At 39.3% G+C, this 22,718-nt stretch overlaps 1 protein-coding gene and 1 long non-coding RNA gene across 8 annotated transcripts in view; one reads left to right on the forward strand and one right to left on the reverse strand.

Annotated features, from left to right (window-relative positions):
- SCFD1 (sec1 family domain containing 1) overlaps positions 1 to 4,069 on the forward strand; it is a 44,700-nt gene extending 40,631 nt beyond the window's left edge. For both annotated transcript variants that reach the window (XM_048947570.1, XM_048947571.1), the window contains exons 24-25: positions 2,837 to 2,905; positions 3,852 to 4,069. In XM_048947570.1, the coding sequence (XP_048803527.1) occupies positions 2,837 to 2,905; positions 3,852 to 3,875 (93 nt within the window). In that variant the 3' untranslated portion in view covers positions 3,876 to 4,069. The remainder of the gene's footprint in view (positions 1 to 2,836; positions 2,906 to 3,851) is intronic.
- The window catches only part of LOC125694423 (uncharacterized), a 46,456-nt gene that overhangs the window by 8,590 nt on the left and 15,148 nt on the right, over positions 1 to 22,718 (reverse strand). For 3 of the 6 annotated variants that reach the window (XR_007377551.1, XR_007377549.1, XR_007377547.1), the window contains exons 1-2: positions 21,660 to 21,832; positions 536 to 1,150 (exon numbers count right to left, since the gene is read on the reverse strand). This is a non-coding gene — a long non-coding RNA (uncharacterized LOC125694423). Of the gene's footprint in view, positions 1 to 535; positions 1,151 to 21,659; positions 21,833 to 22,718 lie in introns of those variants that run through there. The other 3 variants (XR_007377550.1, XR_007377548.1, XR_007377552.1) reach the window with 2 other exon arrangements.

The following is a 22,718-nucleotide window of genomic DNA, read 5'->3' on the forward strand; positions in this document are numbered from 1 at the left end:
TTGGTACTATGCATACCATGCAGGGGAAAAAAGTATGTAAGAATTCAGTAGAAAACAGGGATGATAATTTCAGTATGCTAGTTATTGTTTCTGGTATTTTCGTTCATGTTGCATTTCTGACTGCCAGCAGTGTGCCACCTATCAAAGCAAGGATCACATTTGCATCCATCTCTTAATGCTTCTTACTTTGCTATGTTTAGAAGTTTAGAAGTAACAGGCAGCTCGTTCTCAGCATGCTGGATCATGTGATTCTGTATAGAAATCATGTGATGTGCAAAGAAAAATATGGAACCAACTGTATAATTGATGGGGGAGGTAAAGAGATCTGAAGTCTCTAGTTCCACCTGGCCAGCCTAAACAGAATATACGTACACCAAAAACAGCAGCTGGAAAAAACCAACATGTTTAGAATTCCTTTGGGAGCAGAAATGAGGTAGAAGCACTTTCCAGATGTAAAAAGGAAACAAAGGAAAACTTGATGAAGTTTTGAATTAGGTAAGAGCAGCAAAATACTATTCTTCCTTCTAGATTTTACCTTGCTATGCTTCTCTCTGGATCAAGGCTTTTCCCTGAAAATAATACATATGCAACATTAGTAACAGAAAAGTATTTTTTCATGTGCCAAGACCTGAGTGTTTTACATTCCTGTTCCAGTATATCTTGCAGAACATGAAGTCAGAACTGCACACGGCTGTCTTCCTCCTTTAGCGGGCAGCTGTTTTGGAACAGAGCTGGTCAGAATTGGGAAAAAGAGAGGAAAAGGAAAGTTACACAGTTGTGGGGTACAGGAGAGGACAGGAGGACCAAAAATTTCAGAGACATTGACAGAGATTAGACATGCAGTTTAAGCTGAAATGTGCTGTATATTTCTCCAGACTATTTCAGCAGTGAGTTATGACCTTGCAAGAGGGAAGTCTCCTTCACCTGTGCTTGGTTAGCCCCTCGCTTCTGCAAAACGAAGAGAGGTTACTGAAAACTTGATTCCATTCACCCTTCTCCCAGGAGACTTGCCCACCTCACCAGATGGCTCTTCCAGGCTTAGCCAGTGCAGCTTGGCACACTTCCATGCATGTGGTGTAGTTCCAGCATCTGTTGTCTCACCAGATGTAGCTTATTAATTATTCTAAAATTCAATCAGTTGTCCTTCAGACTGAAAAGGAAGAAAAAACCCAACAGGTCTGTCCTTGCAAGCAGATACAAAGATTTTATTCACTGCTTTATTTTTTTAAGCACTATCAGTTTTTACCAGTTTGCCACTGAAAACACAGAAAATCTGTGAAAGCTTTCTGAAACAGGAAGCAGTGTTCAGCTTTGGCATTTTGGGGGTTTTTGTAGGAGACTTAACCCTTAAACCCAGTTATTTTCAGTTCTGTGCTAGAATCTCACTTCATCATAAACATTGTTCATAGTTAGGAAGATTGTACCTTGAAAAACATACATCGGCCAACAACATACTGAAAATGCGTCACCAAAACTTCAAAGCACAAAGAAATTTGGCTTGTTCTTTTGTTTTTAACAATATATGACAGGAAATAAGTGCTGCCTGACTGCCTGCCTCAGCTAGACATTATCATTTTGCACAACAAAATCAAATTCTGCACAGCTTTAAAAAAAACAAGCTCTGGTGTTGCATTATTTGCAAGGCTAAGTAGCTTCAGCTTGGCTCCACTAACTTCTGGGTGATACAGCTAAGTGTGCTGAGTAATTACCTTGGAGCATGGATATGCTTGTATTCAAAAATTACACTTTTAGTAGAATTTGTTTTCATAAGATGGATTTTACAGGAATGTGTATTTTGCAGCCTAAAAAGGCAACAGTCTCGCTTCACAGTTGTGCCTAGTGTTTCTTTATGTTACTGTGCAGCAGTAAGTGCTACCATTCATATTATGGAAAATAGAGTGTCAAGATTCCAGTTTAGATCAAAATCAGACCTGTTCAGGCTTCAAGATTAAATGTAGCTGAAAGGTGGGGAGAACCAAGTTCAAGCTTTTGCTTAATGACAAGAACAACTTATTGCAACAAACCACTCCAAATTAATAAAGATGAGGAGATGAAGCAGGATTACATCTCCCAAATTAGCATGTGCCCACCAGCCACTGTTAAAATCCAGTTCTGTGACTCTGCTGAAACAGCACAGCTGTTATCAGCTATGAAACAAAATCATTTTGAAGAGGCTCCTCTTCCTGTTTTGCCTTTTTTAAAGCAATTTTTAATTTTGTATCAGAAAAAAAAAAAAGACAGTGAGTCCTCTTCTGTATTTGTCCTCTCAGTTCCCTGGCTGCTTATCATTTATCACTCACATAGAGCTAGTAAGGTGCTTTCTGTGTGTTTATTGTTGTTTTAAAATCACATCAGTGATCAAAAAAGCAAGAAAAACAAACCCATTCTGACTCTAAGGGAAAGTACTCAGTAATTCAAGAGTGAGACAGATTGCTGGAGCCTGCACTCGAGCTTTGAGGAGCCGTGGGATTATTAGCCAATGCTGGGCATAAACTCAGTCTAAAACTATGCATTACTTACACCATTTTTTCACTTCTGCAATGCTGCGTTGTCAGACAAGTACTATCAGACTGCTCACTGCAGGCTAGGATCATTATGTATCCAACTAAATTCAACATAATATTGTTTCAGTTGGTTTTTGTTGTTTTTTTTTTTTTTTTTTTTTTTTAAGCTTTTTCAAATATGGAAATAAATAACAGAAACTTTCTAGCTCTACCACAGGCAGAGCTGTAGGACTTAAGGATCATGGAGAAATACACTTTTTAGTATGCAGTTCGTAGAAGCCACTTGTGCTACTCCTAACACTTGATTTCTTCCCATCTTTTCTTTTTCTTAGGGTAAACAAGGCAAACACGTCCTCTATGGCTGCAGTGAACTATTTAATGCTACACAGTTTATAAAGCAGGTAAGTTACTAACAGTAACTCTGTAATACTTGTTACTGTAATAACCATGACTTCCGTGACTGGTTTTTAACTTCTATCTCTATGGATTTTTGTCTCTGTAAAAACAAATTGATGTGAAAAAATGATACAGTTTTATTACTGTTCTTCACTTTATTTAAATAGGGGGTAAGGCCTGTGTTGTCAGTGTGAGTTAACAGGCAATGCAGCTGGAATAGTTCTTTGTAACTAGCTTAACATAAAACCTACGGGGGGGGAGAAAATCAGTTCTGAAGTTCTGACACTTTTTTCCCACAAATAGGATCTTTCCAGGCTATTCTAGCAACTCTCCTGAATTACAAATTGCTATTCAACTGCAGTCTTGAAATCTGTGTTTAAGTTTTGCTGTTTAGGAGTACTGGAACTGTGGGAGCTTCAGGTTATCCCCAGTTTTTTAGTTTTGTTTGTTTGTTTTGTTTTTAAAACAGCATTAAAAAGAAAGAAAGTTGTGATGCTGTTACTTCTGACCCTCTCCAGCAAAACTGCAAAATACAAGTTATTCACAGTGCTCAGCCCTCCAGTAGCTGTCACCACCTGTGCTTTTACTGCCTCCCTAAATTATTCAGACCTACATTTTGAAGAACTAAATTCACTAAGGTCTGTTACACATGAAGGAGAAAAAACAAATGCTGCTTACCATCATACAGTTCTTCAATGAGCTTAATTTCCTTGTTTCACCAACCCTCATTGTACATACCAGACTTAATGCTGAAATTTATTCATATCTCAGGATTTGAAACCTAGAACCTCTTGTGTGGGGTTATGCATTAAATATTCTATCACTTGCATGCTTTTAATTGGTTATTTCTCACAAGGCTTGTAGGACAAAACGTTTACTGTATGCACTGAATATTAACATGCTGAAAGAATAATGTTACCAACCTAATCATTTCTGTCTCTTCATGTGTAGCTGTCCCAGCTTGGCCAGAATTAAGACTGAAACACCATGACCTGAATGTCACCATGACAAATTAAAGAACTGCTACAGCATTCAGATAACTTCAAATCTGTTATTTTGTCACAATATTAAAACTTACAACAGCTTCATTAATATATCTTCTCAAGAAGTCTGTAATTAGTACTGTGTATATCAACATTTCTGAAATAAACCTTAAAATGTGCGATATTTTTGTTGAGCATTAAGTCACATTACTTTCTAAATGCAGTATTAAGTGTGGCTATGACAGAGCTGTCTGATCAACATAGCATTTTCAAGATCTCATAGACAATTTCTGTTCCAGTAAACAAAGCAATATTTTGAAGAAAAGGTCAAGTCTTTCTTCAGGAGCTGTGTTCGTGAAAGCCAGCTATCTTCATTAAACAAAACTGAAATGACAAAACTGCCTTTCAGGACCACAGACAAACGGCCTTAGTGCACGACTCCTGCAGCTTCTAGCTGTCACCCTTTAACTTTACCAAAGTCCTTGGTTCTGCACCATCTTTGCTCAGTGGTCTGAAGATGTATTTGAAATTACCTTCAGTACAAGTTTTTGATACAGTAGTTTAGTCTGTTAAGCTTATGAGTTTTTATTCATCTGCTCGTCTAAATAGTCATACAGTTTCAAACTGTAAATCCTTTAATGATTTTCTTCTGCACTTTTTATTGTAATTGCTTTGACTGTTATGTTTGGGAAGAAACCAAGCCCTACTCATAGTACAGCTCAGTAACTGTTTAATAAGCACATGTTTAAAACACATTATAACAGTTGCTGTAGGTAGAGCTGGTGCAGGAACAGGCAGCAGTTCAAGGATTTTCATTATATAATTAACGTCTGCCAGTACTGACAGCTCCAGAGAGCGTGTACAGGGATTGAGAGAAGACAGCATGATAGATTTGAGTCTCTGTCTCTAGAAATATTCCTTCTGAAAATATCACTTCTGCCTTTCAATAAGAGGTCTAAAGTACTCATAAGTAACAAGGAAACAATGTGGATTTATTAACAAATAGTGACACCCTAAGAATTACTGGTGTACTGTATGTGTTTGTCAGCATTTCTTTGCACTATTCTTCAGCATCTGATGCTAATTCTGAAGTACTTTCCCCCTCTCCATAGAATTTTTTTCAGAACATCTACACAAGAAATACAGTTGATCTCTTCCTTAAAAATCACAATGAATGTGTCAGTAAAGATTTACATAAACTAGACTCTTATCAAAACTCAGTGTTACTTAATTATCTAAGCTGAGTCTTGTAAGATACTCCACATTACTACTTTATACATCCAAGTTCGCCAACTCAATAAATACATTTATTATGGTGTTAATGATAGTTGTTGCAGTGAATGTTCTCCCATAGATCAGGCAGCAAGGACTGAACGTCACAGTTCATTCTTCTCATTCCCTGCACGTACGCTATGTTTATTTGTGAGAACAGGGTCAAAAACATTTGGCAGAATGACTTCAATGTAGTTAAATGGAAGCATTCCAAGCCAGGTTTGCTGCCCTGAGCAGCCTGATCTAGTAGGTGGCAACTCTGCCTGTGGCAGTGGGGTTGGAACTCAATAATTTAGGGTCCCTTCCAACCCAGGCTGTTCTATGATTATTACTTCCTGAGGCAGTTTGTTCCAGAAGCATGAATCATAGAATCACCAAGGATGGAAAAGACCTCCAAGATCATCTCTAGACCAACTATCCATCAACTGCCAACATTTCCAGTAAGATGGGAATGGGTGTTCAGTGCTCTTCTCAGCAAAGCATTGCACAGAAGGAATTTTAGGAAGACCAGAGTTTTTAACTGAAAGACACACCAAATGGCCACCGAGGGAGGTACTCTTCCTAGACAGTTTTAACTTTGCAGCTGACAACCAAGTTCTGAGAAAAATACACCGATTGCTTTTTGTTCAAAACTCGTGGCAGTCAGTGATACACTGATCCCTGGTCAGTTCTACAGGGAGCTCTCCTAAATCACAGCTTACAGGATTTGTTGCTTCAGCAAGCTATGTAAACAGGAATTGGAAATAAATTAGTTTGGTTTATGTGCTCAGGAACTAAATTTGCAGTCTTTGCACTACAGCTGAAGACAGGTCTAACTGATACCCAGCTTCATAGCCAGATCTTCAGATTTGTTGTGTGAACACACACTAGGCAGATAAGGCAATTGAAGACAATTTTAATACTTCAAACATTCTGTTAATGTACCAAAAGAAAAAAAACTTTGCGAAGGAAAGAGAAATCTTAAAAGATCTCAGTGAACATTAAAATTTCCAATTTACACAACCTGAACTATTACTTCCTATTATTTTTTTTGTTAGATAGTCCTTTTCCTGAAATACCTCTGTGGAAGTAGCTCGTACAAGATGACTATAATTATTGTAGAGAAAATAATCTTAAAAGTAAGCTGGCGTTTCATAGAATGATAGAATTGCTCAGGTTGGAAAAGAGCTTAAAGATCATCAAGTTCAACCACAACCTAACTATATTACCCTAAATCTAACAACCCTCCACTAAATCATGTCCCTGAGCACTGCATCTGAGTGGTTTTTAAACACACTCAGGGATGGTGACTCAATCACCTCCCCGGGGAGCCTATTCCATAGCTTAACAACCCTTTCTGTAAAGAAGTTTTCCTGATATCCAACTTCAACCTCCGCTGGTGCAACTTGAGGCCATTTCCCCTGGTCCTGTCACCTGTCACCAGTGAGAAGAGGCCAACCCTGCTCTCACTGTGAGCACCTTTCAGGTATTGGATGAGAGCAATAAGGTCTCCCCTCAGCCTCCTCTTCCCCAGACTAAACAGCCCCAGTTCCCTCAGTTGCTCTTCATAGGGCAATTAGGTAAGCATATTCCATTTATAGCCAGCTATTATGTACTGCACATCCTCAGAGTTCCCTCAAAGGTTTGTGCTGAAAAGCCAGGTAAGGGCCAGACAGCCACTTGCCTAGCTGGGAGCCTTAAGTAAAATAGTACAGGCAGTATTCGTGCTTTAAATGCAAGGAGGGTCAGCGCATTTTAGACTTATTCTGATGCCTCTGGTAAGTCACACATTTGCACAGTTTTTTGTTAATAAAACCCAGCACAACTCCAGTTTTCATATCTCAAGACTGGTCACTCTTCATGGGATCACAGGATGGCTTAGGATGGAAGGGACCTTTAAAGATCATCTTAAAACTCCTTGCAAGCACAAAATAAAGCTACTCATAGGGGATCTATATTTGCATTTAATTAAAAGCAGGGCAAGGCTGAGTCTCCAGTATCACACTTTGTCCTCAAGAAGAAAATAAGCAGCCAGGTCCTTGGCTGCAGAAAACCAGCACATTGTAGTCCAAGAAGAGAAAACTCAAGACCACTACTTGGTTTAAATGCCCTTATTAGTATAACATTCTTGATACAAATCAGTAATGCTTCCCTACGTTAGAATAAGATTTTGCTCAGTGATCATGTTTACATCAATCCAAATCATCTCCAATGAGAGCAATTGCAACACCTTGTTAAAAATGCCAAATCTGGTACCTTATACATGAATGATGCCTCCACTCAGGTTTATTACAACTCAAACACGGACTTAAATTTGTTTTATAATTCAAATATTCAATCTTATGTTTTAGAGTTTTTTGAGAAGCTTCATAAATCAACATACACAGCTTTTATCTCTTTCAAATGCAAATAACTATTTCATATCATGCATGTTGGAGGTTTAGAAGTATACAAGCACAGACTTCAGTATGGGCAACCTTTTCTATCATCTGTAAATCCCACATGATTAGGATCTTCCTACTTGCTCTGTTTGTTCTTTTATCAGTCAGTTTTCTGCTACACGTGCAAAACAAAGCCCATCACATCAGGCCACAGCACTGTAAGAAGCTGAAACATTAGCCAAAGGTGGTGGGATTAACAAAGTGTTTTACAGGGAGGCATTTCTCTCCTGTAGAGCTTGCATGTTAGGAAAGCTGCATATCATACTGGCAGTTTTGTAAGCAGAGAAATAAAAGTACTCTTTCTATATATTAGTGAAACAAAACATTCCTGGTACTTTATGTGCCAGTCCTCAAAGAGAACCTCTTCTGCTTCATTCTTCCGAGGACTTTTGCCAGCTAAACTGCTGAATTCCAGCTGTGCTGTGCCACTCTTAATCAAGAGCATCAATACATTTCTCCTAGATCATTCAACAGCCATGGGCTCTACTCATTCAGAAGTGTTTTTAATTGATAATTTTTGCTTTTAGGAGTAGGCATCTTTGTCTCTCCACATGCAATACAGAGGATTTTCCTTCTTCCCAGTGCAAACAGATCTTTGGATGCCTGGCCTTCTGTTACAATACTCTTGCTCAGACTAGATATTGGAAAGCAGACAATAGGAAGATTAGGTCCACAACACACAATCAATAACTGTAACTTGTGTGTTTGTTTTTAAGTATCTCTGACAGCCTGAAAGTCACTTTTCCCATAGGAGGGAGATATGGTAGTACAAAGAAGAAAAGGAGAAAGAGCAACAACCAGAAATCCTCAGGGAGTGTCAGAGGAAGAATACCACTACTTTGTAGGCTCCCAAGATCTGCTATGCGATCGTTCTGCATCATTTATTGGGAAGTGGTGGAAGCCTTCCCTTGCCACGTCACCATCTTTCTGATGGTTCTGCAAAACTGAATTCTTCCCACGAGAAGAATCTAGTCTGTAAACCCAGCCTTGCACAGAGCAACAAAAAAGCAGTGCTGTTAGAGCTCATGCTCTCTTGGAGAAAAGAGAACAGCTGAATTTCTACAGGCATAAGGCCCAACATGAAGAGACATGATCCCAGAAGAGGTCAGTCTTGTGCAGAGCAAGTTCATTATTATTTTTGTGAAAAAAATCTCTTATTAGCTAGGATTAATTTGTCTTTTTTTTCCTTCCCTCTCCCCCTCAATTCACCAAACATAAGTGATCAAAAGCACAGCCCCTGCACTTCAGGACAGGATCCAGGTTAGTCAGACAGTCACTGAAAGCCTGATGAAAACTATAGTTCTAGAATTGTGGAAATCAACCCACAAACACCAAATCCGTGATGTTTTCCAAATTCTTTTTCCTCTTTTAGGTGTCATTTGTAATTTGTTCAGCTATTCTCCTGGCCTGGCCTCCCTACGTGCAAATCTATCTGATCAGGATCTGGGCTTCCAGTGCCAAGCTCACAGTATCCTAGCCAAGCTTTCTACAAAGCCTGTCAGTTTTTAGAAGTCCATTCATCAACGCTGGCACGAGCCCTAAATTCCATAAGGGCCTTAAAAACCTGTTCCAGTGTCCCAACTGAGACAAGGGTTTAGCCCCCAAATGCTAACATTAATACCTGATCAAAGGAAACAGCTAGTTGCCTTCCCAAACCCACAGAAATATTCGTGCATCTGAAGGTCCTGAAGGAAAAATATATCAGATTAAGAGGAATCTTTTGGCACAGAATGAGCTTTCTTTCTGTTACGTATTTTTCATAAACACCCATTTTGAGAAAGAAAACAGCTCTAAAAGAGTAAATACAGCTCTGGCTAACTTAGAGCCAGAAGTTCTCACAGTAAGAAATAAAGAACAAATGTCTCTATCCTGTTGTTAGTATTTCACATTTTGATGCTACTCAAATGTATTCCTATGATGACAACAAAAAAGCTAATTCACCTCAAAGGGTATTCACTGAAAAGCAATCTTACTAGTCTCCTTGCTTTCACTTACAATTATCACATTAAAATAACTCCTTTTTGTTCAAGTGTTTTCACCATATCCCCCAGATTCACTCCCTCTCTACAGAGTTTCACTTTTTCTGATGAGGCTGAGCACAATGCTCCTAAATGGAAAGACAGGTCAGCTTTCACTGCAGCACCCAGAAGTCTGTAAGACATCAGTCACCATTTCCAAGTCTGGTGTCTTCCAAAACTTAGCAGTTTATTTTGCTCCTTCTAATGGAGGTGGAACTGTGTGGAAAGGGCTGAAAGAGCAGACTGCTCTTCATAGAGGCATCTCAGTTATCACCTAAGCTTCCCTGCTCGCTGTAGAACAGCGTTGGCTGTGTTTGTGACCTGGGGACTTGAATGTCAAGCCTTAGCAGGGCACAGCATGGATCTCAGCTGAATACCCAGACTAAAAGGTGTTGGGATGGCACAAGTAAGTAAGAAGGGCTTACAGAGTTGGCAGAGCCCAGGGCACAGCAAGCTTATTTAGTTTACTGAGATCTCTGGAACAGTCAAATATTGAATCTGGTGACCACAGACAAGGCTGTGTAACCAAAAGGGCTTCAGCCTGTCCCATGAAAGGAAAAAGGGAGGATCAGGACTCTCCGAAGGCAATAGGGTGTACAACAGGGACTGTCTGTTCAGGCAGTAGTGTGAAAGAGGAAAGGGGTCACAGAAAGATTACTCTGAACAGAAAGAGTCCAAAAAGGAAATTCCCTCATAAAATGAAAGGTGAGAACAAAGTAATGCCATTTGTCAGCAAGACAGAGGCACTGGGTTCAGTCTCCTACGATGTTCCCAGTGGCCACCATAAGGGGGCCTCTCCCAGAGGAAAGTCCTTACTCTTCTTCATATGGGGCTGTGGGCCTACAGTGGTCACCCATAGCCAAATGACCACCTAGCACCTAGGATTCCCATCCTGGTGAGCCAGGGATGGCATCAGAGACACACTGGCATTCCTCACAAGAAGAATCAGCTACCGTAAGTTCATATCTTTATGCATGGTACCAAATCCAAGGGAAAACAAATGCTGCCCAGCCAAAGAGTGCAGACTCTTATCAGCAAAAGTTACAAGCACCAAGATAAGGCAGTTCAGCTGACAACAGCTGCTCTGAGATATTGCATGGCATTCAGATGATCCTGTGCTTCTTACTATTCACTGGAATTCCTTAATCAGGCCCAGGTATCAGATAGAAGTGTACTAGAAACTAAAAATTACTTTTTGCAACAGAAAACAGTCCAGGAAGCACAAGAAAACATTAGCTGATGCCAGTCAGCTGCTTTGAGATGTATACAATCAGATTCTCACATCTTTTAGGACTGGCACGCTCACCAGAGTATACAGCTCCATATGTATCCAATTCTTGAAAAAGATTGAAAGACTGTCAAGAAGTACACACACATAGCATCTTCCTACTGCTTTGCATGTTCTTTTTGTTCCTTCCCAAATTCATTATAAACTTCCCAAATTTGTTATAACTCACCAGCAACTTCTTTCTTTACTTTATGCAGCACAATGGCAGACATGCAATAAATATTCCCACAGACATAAGGACAGAAGCATATTTCATAATTAAACACAAAATGTGGTTTTACAACTCTCTAAGTGGGATTTTCCATATCCCACTTAGAATTAAATGAGTGTTGTCTTCTTTATGAAAGTCCTTTTCTTGTATCTGACACAAGGTCCAAGTGTGTCTAAGCTTAGGATATCTGTAAGTCAGTTGTTTTGAAGTGGGAAAAGTTTACACAATGATGAGGATTAAAATAAAATTGTTACTAATCAAATGACCTTGTGAGAAATGCTTGTGCCGTGTTTCTCACAACCTCCAGTTATTTTACTTGCTAAAAGTAAACCTGAACGGCATGTGGGTATCATGAGCTGTACTCCAAATGGAATGCAATTAACTTCAAATAGATTTTTTTGTTGCTTTTTTAAATAAAAGTGTTTTTCATAACTTGGTGTTCCCTTTTCCTTTCCCCACTGTGATCAGAATTTAACTGTCTAAAAGTTCATCTGGCAACAGAAATGTTATTTCCAGTTTGCCTACAGTAACAGTCATTTTCTCAGGGGCTGGTTCATAGCAGAAGCTTTTGTAGATATTCTTTAAACTTTGCCATTTCGGAGGCAAACATCTCGATCAAAGGATGAATAAAAGCAAACAGCCACAGGAGATTCTTTCTCCACTGACTACCGCCAAAGGGTCCTCTCAAGTTATGAGCTCCCAATCTCAAAGCCACCTTTAGTTTCCACTTTTAACGTCTAAATTTCTAGACACTACAAAGCCTCCTTATGGAATAGGCACACTTAATTTTACTCACCACTGTTTCTAAGGAAAGAAGGAAGGGGAGTTGGGGGTGGAAGAAGGTGCTACAGCATAAGCATTCCACTAATTCAAAGAGCAAGAACAACACAACCTAGGAAGTGACAGATTTTATAGCCACAGAAAAAGATGAAGGCCGTGATCACTATCCCTGCTCAGTGAGCAAGGAGGAATGTTATCACAACTGAGGAAATGGAAAGGAACGAGGGAGATATGTAGTAGAAAAGAGATGGCTAAGAGGATGGAACAGCCACCATTTGAATTAGATGAGCTTTTAATTTGGTCTCCAAAAAGAAGTAAAAGAAAGTACAGACATTCCTCCTGCAAGGGTATTACTGAATGTGCAAAAGCAAGCTTTTCCTACTGCAAGAGAAAAGGGCCCTGTTCTACTGAAATGAACTACAGGCCATTTAACAAGACTTAACAAAAAGGAAAAAGAGCATCTTAGAACAATGCATCTATTATAGCCTTGTTTTCCAGCAGATGTTTTGAGGTGACACAGAACAGCTCAGTAGCTGGGTGTTCTGTTTGAAAGACCATGCTGTGAGTTGTTCCGGAACAGAACTATTTTGGCTATACAGGGCTTTTAAATTACCATTTTTAAAGCATACTTAAGATGGTAAGCTATGTGTAGCTAAAGACTTTTGTTTGAGGAAGAAGAGCAGAAGGCCAATAAAGGTACCTCTACAAAAGGAAAACAGGCTTTGTTAAATCAAAAGGCACAAACACTACTAACTTATCTGCTTTTCATACATTGCTCTGCAGCCTTACTAAAATTATATATTTCATTGGAATTCAAAACTAACATTTCTAGGTCACACACATGCAAGAAAGATTTGCTTTGCAAAAATATTTTTGCAACAATCAGGTGTCTGACTGCACTTCCGAAAGAACTAGCACAGGAGATGAATAATGATGCTATGAACTACGTTTGACCCTTACAACGCCTTTCATTTTGAAACAGGGCCTTCTCTGAAGCAGGAGCCATATTCATAATGAAAAATTAAAGTTACTCTGTATTGAACTTAGCTTCCTAGAGGATGAGTAAACGAAGCACAATTTAAGGGGCAAGAAACCCAAAGATGTGCCCAGTATCAGCATTTCTTCCAAACTGATCAAGAGCCCGGGAGCAGCCAGTCCACAGGCACCTCTGCCATGCTCCAGCTACAGGCTGTCATGCAACTTGTGCAGCTCTGCAGGCAGCAAAATGTGTTATTTCACTTGTATCCTACCAGCAGCAGATCACTAAACCAGCCTCTGCCACAGCTAGCACCTACCACGTGTAAGACAACCAAACTATTTCCAGTGCCCATCACTGCCTGAAGCACCAAGCCAACAACCCTTGCCCTAATGCTACCCTGCCATCAGTCCTTAAGATAACTTCAAGACGGTCTTGTAGCAGTAGAATATTCAAATGTATACTCTCTAATGTATAATGCCAATATGTGCTTAGCAGGAATACTGCCTATGGCCAGCAATATCTGACACAGGACTTAGTGTGGTTCTGCCCACACTAAGCACTTGGAAATAAGTTCTTTCATTTCAAGGCTGAACACACAAAGATTTGTCATATTCAGGTGGTGCTGGTGCCTCTACTAACAACAGGAGCCCACACAGAAGCTGTAGGAATTGCCTCTGCAGATGCTTAGTTTGTTTGAAGTTCTGAACTAACCCCCACAAGTTTCTAGAATACATCACATTTTAGAAAAGTCTACGCATCTGACAACAATCAACTGAGCTGTATCTGCTTAGAATCCCATCCATTACAACTGCAATGCAAGCCATGGGAGAAAGAACGTTCTCCATAGACTCTGCATGAGGAGGAAGCAGCCCTGACAGAGATGGGACATTACAATGCCCAGCATTTCTTCACAACGCCTATGCTCCTGTCGTCCTCATCAGGACGCACATGGAGCATAGCAAGTCAGGCACCACCAGCGTTTGGTGGTTTGACTTGTCAAAAATTACACAAATGCATAACTTCCAGCAACTGCTGAAGCCTCTGATGTTCCATTTAAATATTTCAATTAAAAAAAAAAAAAGTCTCAAACTATCAGTATTTTGTTAAACAGGTTTTGTTAAAATTTTAAACAACCCCTATAAGACTCTTTAAATCTTTTCACCATTCCACCATAACATAACTCAAACTGTTTCGAGATTACTGTGACCAAGTATCATGTTCTAAGGGTTGGTAAGGCTGAAGTCAGACATTTGAAAATCACTTTGATTTTACATACTAAAACACACAGACTTGACATAAAAACAAATACATAACTTTCCTGAAGTGCTCATCATCATCTTAATTCTACTGCAATTGAAGGTACCAATGCAGAGGTAACAGCACTAACCATATTTGCAAGACCAAGCAATCCACCCAACCACCACCTCCTGGAGGGGCAATTTTAGCTGCTCGGCTGGAAAAAAAAAACAACTCATATGCTTACAGTAGAGAACTTGGATCCACTGCAGATTTCCATCTCTCTATTGATGATTCACAACAGATTAGTCCAAACATGCAATATTTCATAAGCCATAATCAAAAAGCTTTTAATTACAATTACTGTATTGGAGCACTTCATCTCATTGATACTTCGCAAATACTACATATTTTATCTTGATTTTTTTTTAATCTTAACTTTAATGGTAACAGCCCAACAATCCCTTTGAGACCCTACTGAAGGCTCCTAGTACACCTGTGTAGGCACACAAACATTTTCTCCAAATAAAAGCACAATGCCAACTGCAGGCAGAGTTCAGAGTTGCACAATGCAGACTCCGAGAACCTACAGCAGACATCTCTGCACCCAAAACAAGGCAGTGGGAGATGGTTATGAGGTCCCAGCTACCTCTCTCATGTCTCACAGTGGCATAGTGCAGAAGTCTTCTAAAAATCAAACACTAACCGCTGCTACTGTAACAGACAGCAAGTAAAGGTAATTCAAATGCAAGCAAAACTTTGGTGTCTTTCTAGAAAGTGTAATCTCCAGATGCTGCGGTTAGGATTGAAAAGCATTTAACATTTCAGCATTTATTGTGCTACTTCTAGGAAACTAAGGAGGTATATTAAGATGATTTCACTATTAACACTAATAGTATCACCCATTGCTAACTCGCTCATTTTCTCTGGACAAGTGGCCCTATTAAGGTCTCCCTTCAGCGCTCATTTCTTTCCTCTGCCTTTCCCCCCAACAGACAGTTTTCTCTCTCTCTCTCACACACACACATTCTCTTTTTCACTTACAAATGTCCTCCAGGCACTCATTAAAATACTACAGGACATCATTAAGAGTCAGAGGATTAAAATCCACTTAAATCAGCTAGGCAGGAAGGCAGGAGCCCGGGGAAAGAAACTGTTCTGCTGAAAAAACCTCCCTCTCAATCTAGTGACAAGTGTCTCTCTCTGAGAAACCAGGGAAGAAAATCCTCCCCTCACTCCCCAAAGTCAGACTCTATGAAGGGGAATATTTTCATTTAAATCATGAGTAGAATTTTAACACTCTTGAATATAAATAGGAACTATTAGACACAACAGTCTTAAACCCTCTGCCTTCACATACGTCTTGCAGACAAACATACAATGGTGCAGTTTTCTGAAACTATTCTTTGTATTACCATTGAAAGAGAGGTCCCACACGCTATAAGACAGAGAGACTAATTCATTCCACAATCTCAACACTAAAATGATTTGTTGCAATTAAATTTTCACTAATACTAATGCATAATTGTTTTAAGAACACCTAAATCTGAAAAGTGGCAAGGGCCAGGGAAGCAAGAATTTTTGCACTTTTTGATGCATGAAAAATCAGCAACATAATGAAACCATACATGACAACAGAAAGGAACATTTAAAAACACTTCTCCCCCCTCCCTCCTCAAATTACTCAAAATTGGGAAGGCCAACTCTGAAGTTCAAATGTTACACTTCGAAACCTCAAATGAAAGAAAGTAGTCAAAGATAACATTTCAGTGCTAAGAACTGTTCCATTTCTTGCTGACCCTCAGGTAATTCTGCTCTCTGTCCACAATGCCCGATGGGTTTTACAGCCTGCAGCCCTGGCATTCCTCAGCTCTCTTGCTGCCACCAAACCCAGCTTTGTCCAAGCGCTCAGTTCCCGACTGCTTGTTTTGTGTGCAAAAGCTTACAGCATAGCAGAAAAACTTAGAGTAAGGGTGATATTTAAGCAATTTTAAAACACAAATTAAGCAATAAGAGGTTGACAGTCCAGATGAAAAATAATAATGAGGAAAGAACACAGTGAAACAAAATCACATTATTTGACATTTCTGCAGTATTTACAGAATTTCTGCACAGTACCGCAAAACTTCGAGTCAGGTTACTGTTGCTATCCATGGTTTTGTTTATGAGCCTTTTATGTATGTAGAAACTGTTCTAACAACAAAGTAATTTCAACAACAACTGCTTATCAGCAAGAAGAGAATCTATTCAACACTACTTATAGATGCCAAAAGTAACAGATTAAGTCAATGAACTCATCTGGAAGTTCTATACCAAGCTGTTTTGGAGACATGATGAGCCAAGAGAGTTAGGAAAACGTTCAAGTGGTAAATTAATCTTCTTCTTCTGAAGTAGGAAAATTTCCTACATGCCCTCTCTAATTTGCCTCAATTTTCCAAAAATAAAGTTGTTGGTTTTTTGTTTTTCTTTTAAAGGAACCCTAGTGAAAGATTATAGATGTATTGGGAAAATTATTTTGGTCATGGCAGAATCAACGAATGTGAAAAGTAAAAAGCCAAATTTAAACAGAGGTAAGATCCGACCCAACAAAGTGAACAAGGAAGAAAATCAAAAGCATGTTTATTTAGAACCCTAAAATAGTACGTATTAAAAAAAAAAAATTATCTGCAAATACTATTTCAAACCACAGAAGAAAGATGACATTAATTTTGTAGCAAGGAAGCAATAAGAAATGTTACTTGGATCAAGTATTGTCTTCTGCCAAGAATTTAGCTTACAGGAAATTCAGGCCGGGAATAGGGAAGAACCAGAAGGACTTCCAGTTTTGTCCAGGAGGAAATCCCTCTCTTCCCCTTCCACAGACACATATACAGGGCTTCTGACCTTTTTGGTCAGTCCTGCAGTGAGGAAGATTAAACTTAGAGTAAATACTGAACAAATAACCTTAGAGCTGACAAAAACAGTAAAGAAAAATTCAGTGGGTAGACAAGTCTGAGAAGAACAAAGGGGACCAACACAGGCACTAAGGAACAATAGGAACTGTTTAATTAAAAGCTTATGGAAGGATCTCCTCCACAATAACTGGCAAACAGGAGCTGAACTTGGATCATGCTTAAAATAAAGCCAAAGTGTTTTGGAAATAAGACTAGAATAAAAGTTACTACTAGATGTTGTGTAAACTAAATATCATTCTTCCATTTAACTTGAAATTATTGAGTAGATATTTATTACAATAACAAAAAAAAAAAAATCTGCTCAGCTCTTGCTGGAAGGCCAGTTAAGAGCAGCGAGCAAGAAGTATTCATCTTGACTTGTTTGAATAAGATAGAATTCATTAGTAATTTAATAACAGTCCTGTACCAACACGATTTAAAAATTCAAACAAGCTCATTGAGAAATGAGATAAAAATCAAACAAACAGAGCACAACGAAACAAGGATAGAGGACCACCTACGTTCTTCCTGAAACTTGTTATCACTGTTCAATTTTTTGTGGCTGCTCTTTAATTTGGAGTTATCCACATCCTAAAAACTCTTCTTTCCATGAAAGTTTAGTGAGCGTAACAGTGAGTTTTTAGTAAAATGTTCACAGAACATTGTAACAACAAACAGCCAGAGAAGATACTTGCCATTAAAAAAAAAAACAAACTGTTGAAACCAGAATTAAAAACAACCAATCAAAAAAATAAAACCCACTCCTTATTTGCAAACTGTTTATCATCATTCCCATGGAAAATTTTACGACCTAGTTATATGCTTGTATGGCTGGTGAACATACACAGGGGGATAAGAGTGGGGGATTTACACAAGCACAAATCCACTGTAAGAGGGGAATACTGGCACTGGATAGAACATGGTAAAACATAACGTTTCCACATCACTATTGTCTTCAGACAGACCCTGCTTCTGTAATTCCACACACAAGGCAACGTGCTGTTCTTTTTTACCCCTTAGCTCATTCACTGTCTTTCTTCCACCTGATTTAACACCTTAACCAAAAAACCTGAATCAGGACATCATTATATGAGGTAAATGAAAAACTTAAAAAGTTTTAAAGTTAATCTAAAACATATACACAGTCAATAAAGACAAAAGTTAAATGGCACCTAGGATGTGAATGGACCATTTGAAGAGGCCAGATGAGCAGGGCTCTCCACTATAACACACTGTAAAGCACAATTTTGCAGTGCCTGTTTAGGCATCATACAACAGCTAGCCTCCAAGGATATTGCTCACTAGTTCAGCTGCACACTTCAACTGGTCCTACACAGTCTGCCCAGGAATCGGAGAAGACCTTCCTCTATACAACAGACCCCAGAATCATCAGCTAGAAACTGTATGAAGAACCACACATACTCATGTCACTTAAGTTGTTAGTATTTCACCTTGTTCCAAAACTCCTCTTATGGAGGAAAAAAAATCATCAGATTCCAGAAATGTTATCAAGAATCAGGTGAGTTACAGAAAAATTGGTTTCTACCAGATACTTAAGAAACTTCAAAATTTTCAAATCTGGCCCACAGCTGGCACTCAGGCAACTGAGTGTCAGGAGATGGGAGCACAGCAATATATTGCTCCTTGGAAAGAGACACAGCAGCAGAATGCACAGCACAATTGCATATTATTCCCTTCTCCAAACACAACCTAGAATCTAAGAATATAGAGAGATCAGCCTGGGGAAAAGATTTGCAACTACATGAACTTTATCGTTACAAGCAATATGCAATACAGAGACTAGCTGAGTTGCTCTCACATTTGGAGCAAACACCTGTCAAGCTTCAAATATCCGACTTTGAGGCACTAAGTAAAACCCCAGTTTTCTTATGTTGAACTTCACCCCTTAAAATCAGAAGCCTGTTGACAAACAGGTATCATTTCTCATTTCACCACCTGCCCAGGATAACTGCAGCAGGACAGGCTGCTCCAGACACCAACCAGTTCCCTCAGGGCTGTACAGCCTGCTGAACCTCCCAGACACAACTAAGGGGAGCGGTGTACTTTACATCACCTAGCAGCCCTTCTCTTATGGACTTTCTCCAGACAACACCCTCTTCTGCATGATGCAGCACACTCAGCAGTGATTCTTGCATCACACAATCCATACCTCTGCTCTGAGCAAACCTGCTGGGACAGGGGCTGCAAAAATCATTAGTGTAGCCCATCTAATCACACGTACAGCTGTAAATTCTAGCCTTGGGATTAAGTTTCTCTAAGGATGTGCCTGGACAAACGTGCAACATACTGTTCTTCCTACTATTTCAAAGGACTTGTCATTTGCTGCATTCTACATTTATTCTCTATTCTCTAGCTTTATCTATCAGCTGCTCAAAAAGCAGCTTGTGTCAACCTGGGATTACATACTGTAAATAAAGCTTCCTGGAAAGAAAAAGCCTGAGCTGATTTATGTAGGACAAGGATAACTGTCCTCAGTGTCTGCAATTAGGGAGAGACCAGTGACCCTGTACTCCAGGCCATCAATCACTGAGTCCTTTAGTTCCCTACAGGGCGTCAACAGCTCTGAGGGGTTCTCCATAATACAATTCCCACTAAGCTGCAACAACAGCAGAATACATTAAATGCAAAGAATGGTCTGCAAAATTATTAGGCTTCATCTTGTTTACCACATTGCTGTGGACAGAAATACAAAAGAAGTAGAAAAGCAAATGCTAAACAAGGCCGTGTTGTTAAGACACACAGTTTCAGGTTTGCTTGTGCACTGTGTTGTACTCCTATCAGTGCCAGAAGACTTTCCAAGAAGAGTATCAACTAATCCAAAGCCCTTGCCTCAGAAATGCAGAATCTGGAGCACTCTTCAGAATATCTACTAACAGGTATCAGGGTGCCCTCTGCATTAGAGTAGGTGTTTGAAGACAGTACTCCAGAGAACTGTCCTGGAACTTTGAAAATGCTGCAAATTTCTTCCCCTTCCCCCCCCCCCCCACCCCCCACCAGCTATAGATTTGTGTGTTCTTTTTATTCAGTAAGTTCCCTTCAATAATTACGTTAAGTTTATAATTGCACTAAAATGAAATATATTGCTAACAATGTCACAGAGTAACCCATATTAAATTAATACCTTGTTCCCCCTAAACTTCCCCTTGCTTGAACTATAAAATAATTAAGCCCTTTAAAATACAGCATTTTAATGGTTTAGTTTTTATTTCAACATAGTCACTTTCAAATAGGGGGCTCCTTTGGAAAGGTGTGGTTTGGAAAAGTAGAATTGACAGCATGAAACACAATGACAAAGGACCAATTTGGAGAAGACACTAATTGAAAAGGAGATGGTATGTTGCAGGTAAAGCAGCCTGCTTTCTGTAGATCACTTACTTGCCACATGATGCAGGTCCCATCTTTCTAATCAGAAAAGACTAATACCTGATTGCCTCCCTACTTTTTCCTTATCTCAATTCCATACGAGCAAACCCTGATGAGCCAGCTCTGCTGATACCTATCAAGCTTCCAGCAGAACGTTACTTTTTATTAGGAGGGATAGTTATATCTAGCAGACATACACGAGGGTACAGTACAGTAGATGTAGCAATCATCCCCAGATAAATCAGAACAATGGTCTTCAAGAGCTTATGGCGTGATTTTTACAAGTACTTGAAGAGTGAAGGATAAATTCTAACTCATAATATACATTGTTCATTTTGCTTTGTTCTTCTAATTATGGAGAAATAGGATTTCTATCTTTAAGATAATGTAGAATTGAATTGTTTCAGAGGGACTCTGTCTACAGAAAGGAAACTACCTTCAAGATAACCCTTGTTCATCCCCCCCAGCCCTATACAAAACTAGAATCCAGGAGGAAGAAAGTAGCCCCACTATTTCCTCAAGCAAAGAAGCTAGGTGCCTAGGCCAATACTCCCTTTTACTTCACTAAAGCTAACTCTATCATCCACCTCCACAGTTCATAACTCCTTAAAGATACCTCACCATACTGCTATTTTTAACCACTTGTCTCCCTCATGCTTGTAAATCTGCTGTTGAAATGCTATATTTACTTTACAAGCTTGTGAAACACAAAAGAGTTGCAGACTGAGTGTTAAGTAACTACACACAAAAAAAAAAACCAGTCTTGAGTCCTTTCCCACACAAATGAGATAGTTCTACTTGCACTACCTCCTGATTTATAAGTAACCACTTCTCCAACACAACAACATCAGTTTTTATTTCTCAGGCTCAGTCTTCCCAAGTACCACAGCTTAAAGCTTTTACCTCACTTACAAGACAATAATTCTAGCTACCACTTACTAAGCACGTGAGTTTTTCATATAATATCTACTGATAGTGGCTTCCAATTATTCTAAGAATGTTATGCAATTAGAACAGAAAGTACATGAAAGAACAATACAGATTTTCACTGTGTGACAAGAAGGAAAATAAGAAGTTTTTTTCTTCCCCTCTTTATGCATACAATTTCACTAAAATACACCTGAATACAGAAGCTTTCATGCTTGATTATAGGCTTCACACCTTCAACTCAAATGACAAACACATTTGAAATAATTACATGTCATCAGATTCAGTCCAAAATAACATAACTAAAGTAAAAAAAAAGACAACTTACTGTTAGATGTTTATGTCCAAATCTTCAGGATATCCTTACGCACAGTATTTTTTTCCTTCAACGTAGACAGAAAGAATTCTCCAAAAGAAAGGCATTTGAGCCACAAGTCCTTTGTTTGTGGTAGTGAAAAAGAAAAAGCAATCAGTCACACTATAGAAAGGCTACCAGAACAAACACTTAAAAAGGAGGGGGGGAAGGGAAAGAAGAAAAAAAAAAAAAAAAAAAAAAAAAAAGCCTCAGCTGAAGTAAATTACTAGAGGTTCGTTTCTGTCAATCTGTATCAGCTGAGGATGTGTATCCCGACACCTGGAGTCTGCAGCCTCTTTGCTAGGCAAAGATCAGCTACCTTGGCACCATGCTTGGGTGTGCAAACTGAAATTAGAAATGGGGAATAAATTCTAAACACGTTTTTCTTTCGCTGTATATGTAAAACAAGTCTGTTATGCTCTACTGTGTGCTTTTTAGTCCTGCTCTTAGGTGTACAGAGTGAGACAACCCAACATCAGGGCAAGTGTGTTTCCACAGTCTTGGTTCACTGACTACCTAAGAGATTTGATTAGGGGGGGATTTTATATTTCTGCATCCTGAACACTTACATTTCCTTCTGCAAGAAAACAGAACAAGTGATGAGATAGCGCAGGCACTCACAATTTGTCTGCGGCACAGGCAGGATATTCCAGAACTAGCAAAGCTAGCAACGCAGCCTCAGTGCCCCACAAACAGGCTGTGTAGTTCAGAAGCAGAGAGCTGATGAAAGAGCTCAAGGACTAGAGTCCCAAGTGCTACTGATGAGGATCCATGTGGCCCACCTGGACTGCAGCTCCATTTGGCTCTGCCAGAAATCGGTCTGTCCTAATGATCTGAGAACTATAGGAAGTAGTAATTTTCAGGATTCTTGCCAGTAATTCATCTTTTCCTTTCTACCTCTTACCAATGCAGAAGAAATGTAATGACACATCACACTCTAATATTTCGTAAATTATATCTGATTTCTGCGGAACAATTTTATAACTCAAGAGTTTCTTAGTAACATTTCCCAAAAACTCTCAAGTACCACTA

Source organism: Lagopus muta, chromosome 6, assembly GCF_023343835.1.
Source record: "Lagopus muta isolate bLagMut1 chromosome 6, bLagMut1 primary, whole genome shotgun sequence".
Classification (NCBI taxonomy): Eukaryota; Metazoa; Chordata; class Aves; order Galliformes; family Phasianidae; genus Lagopus; species Lagopus muta.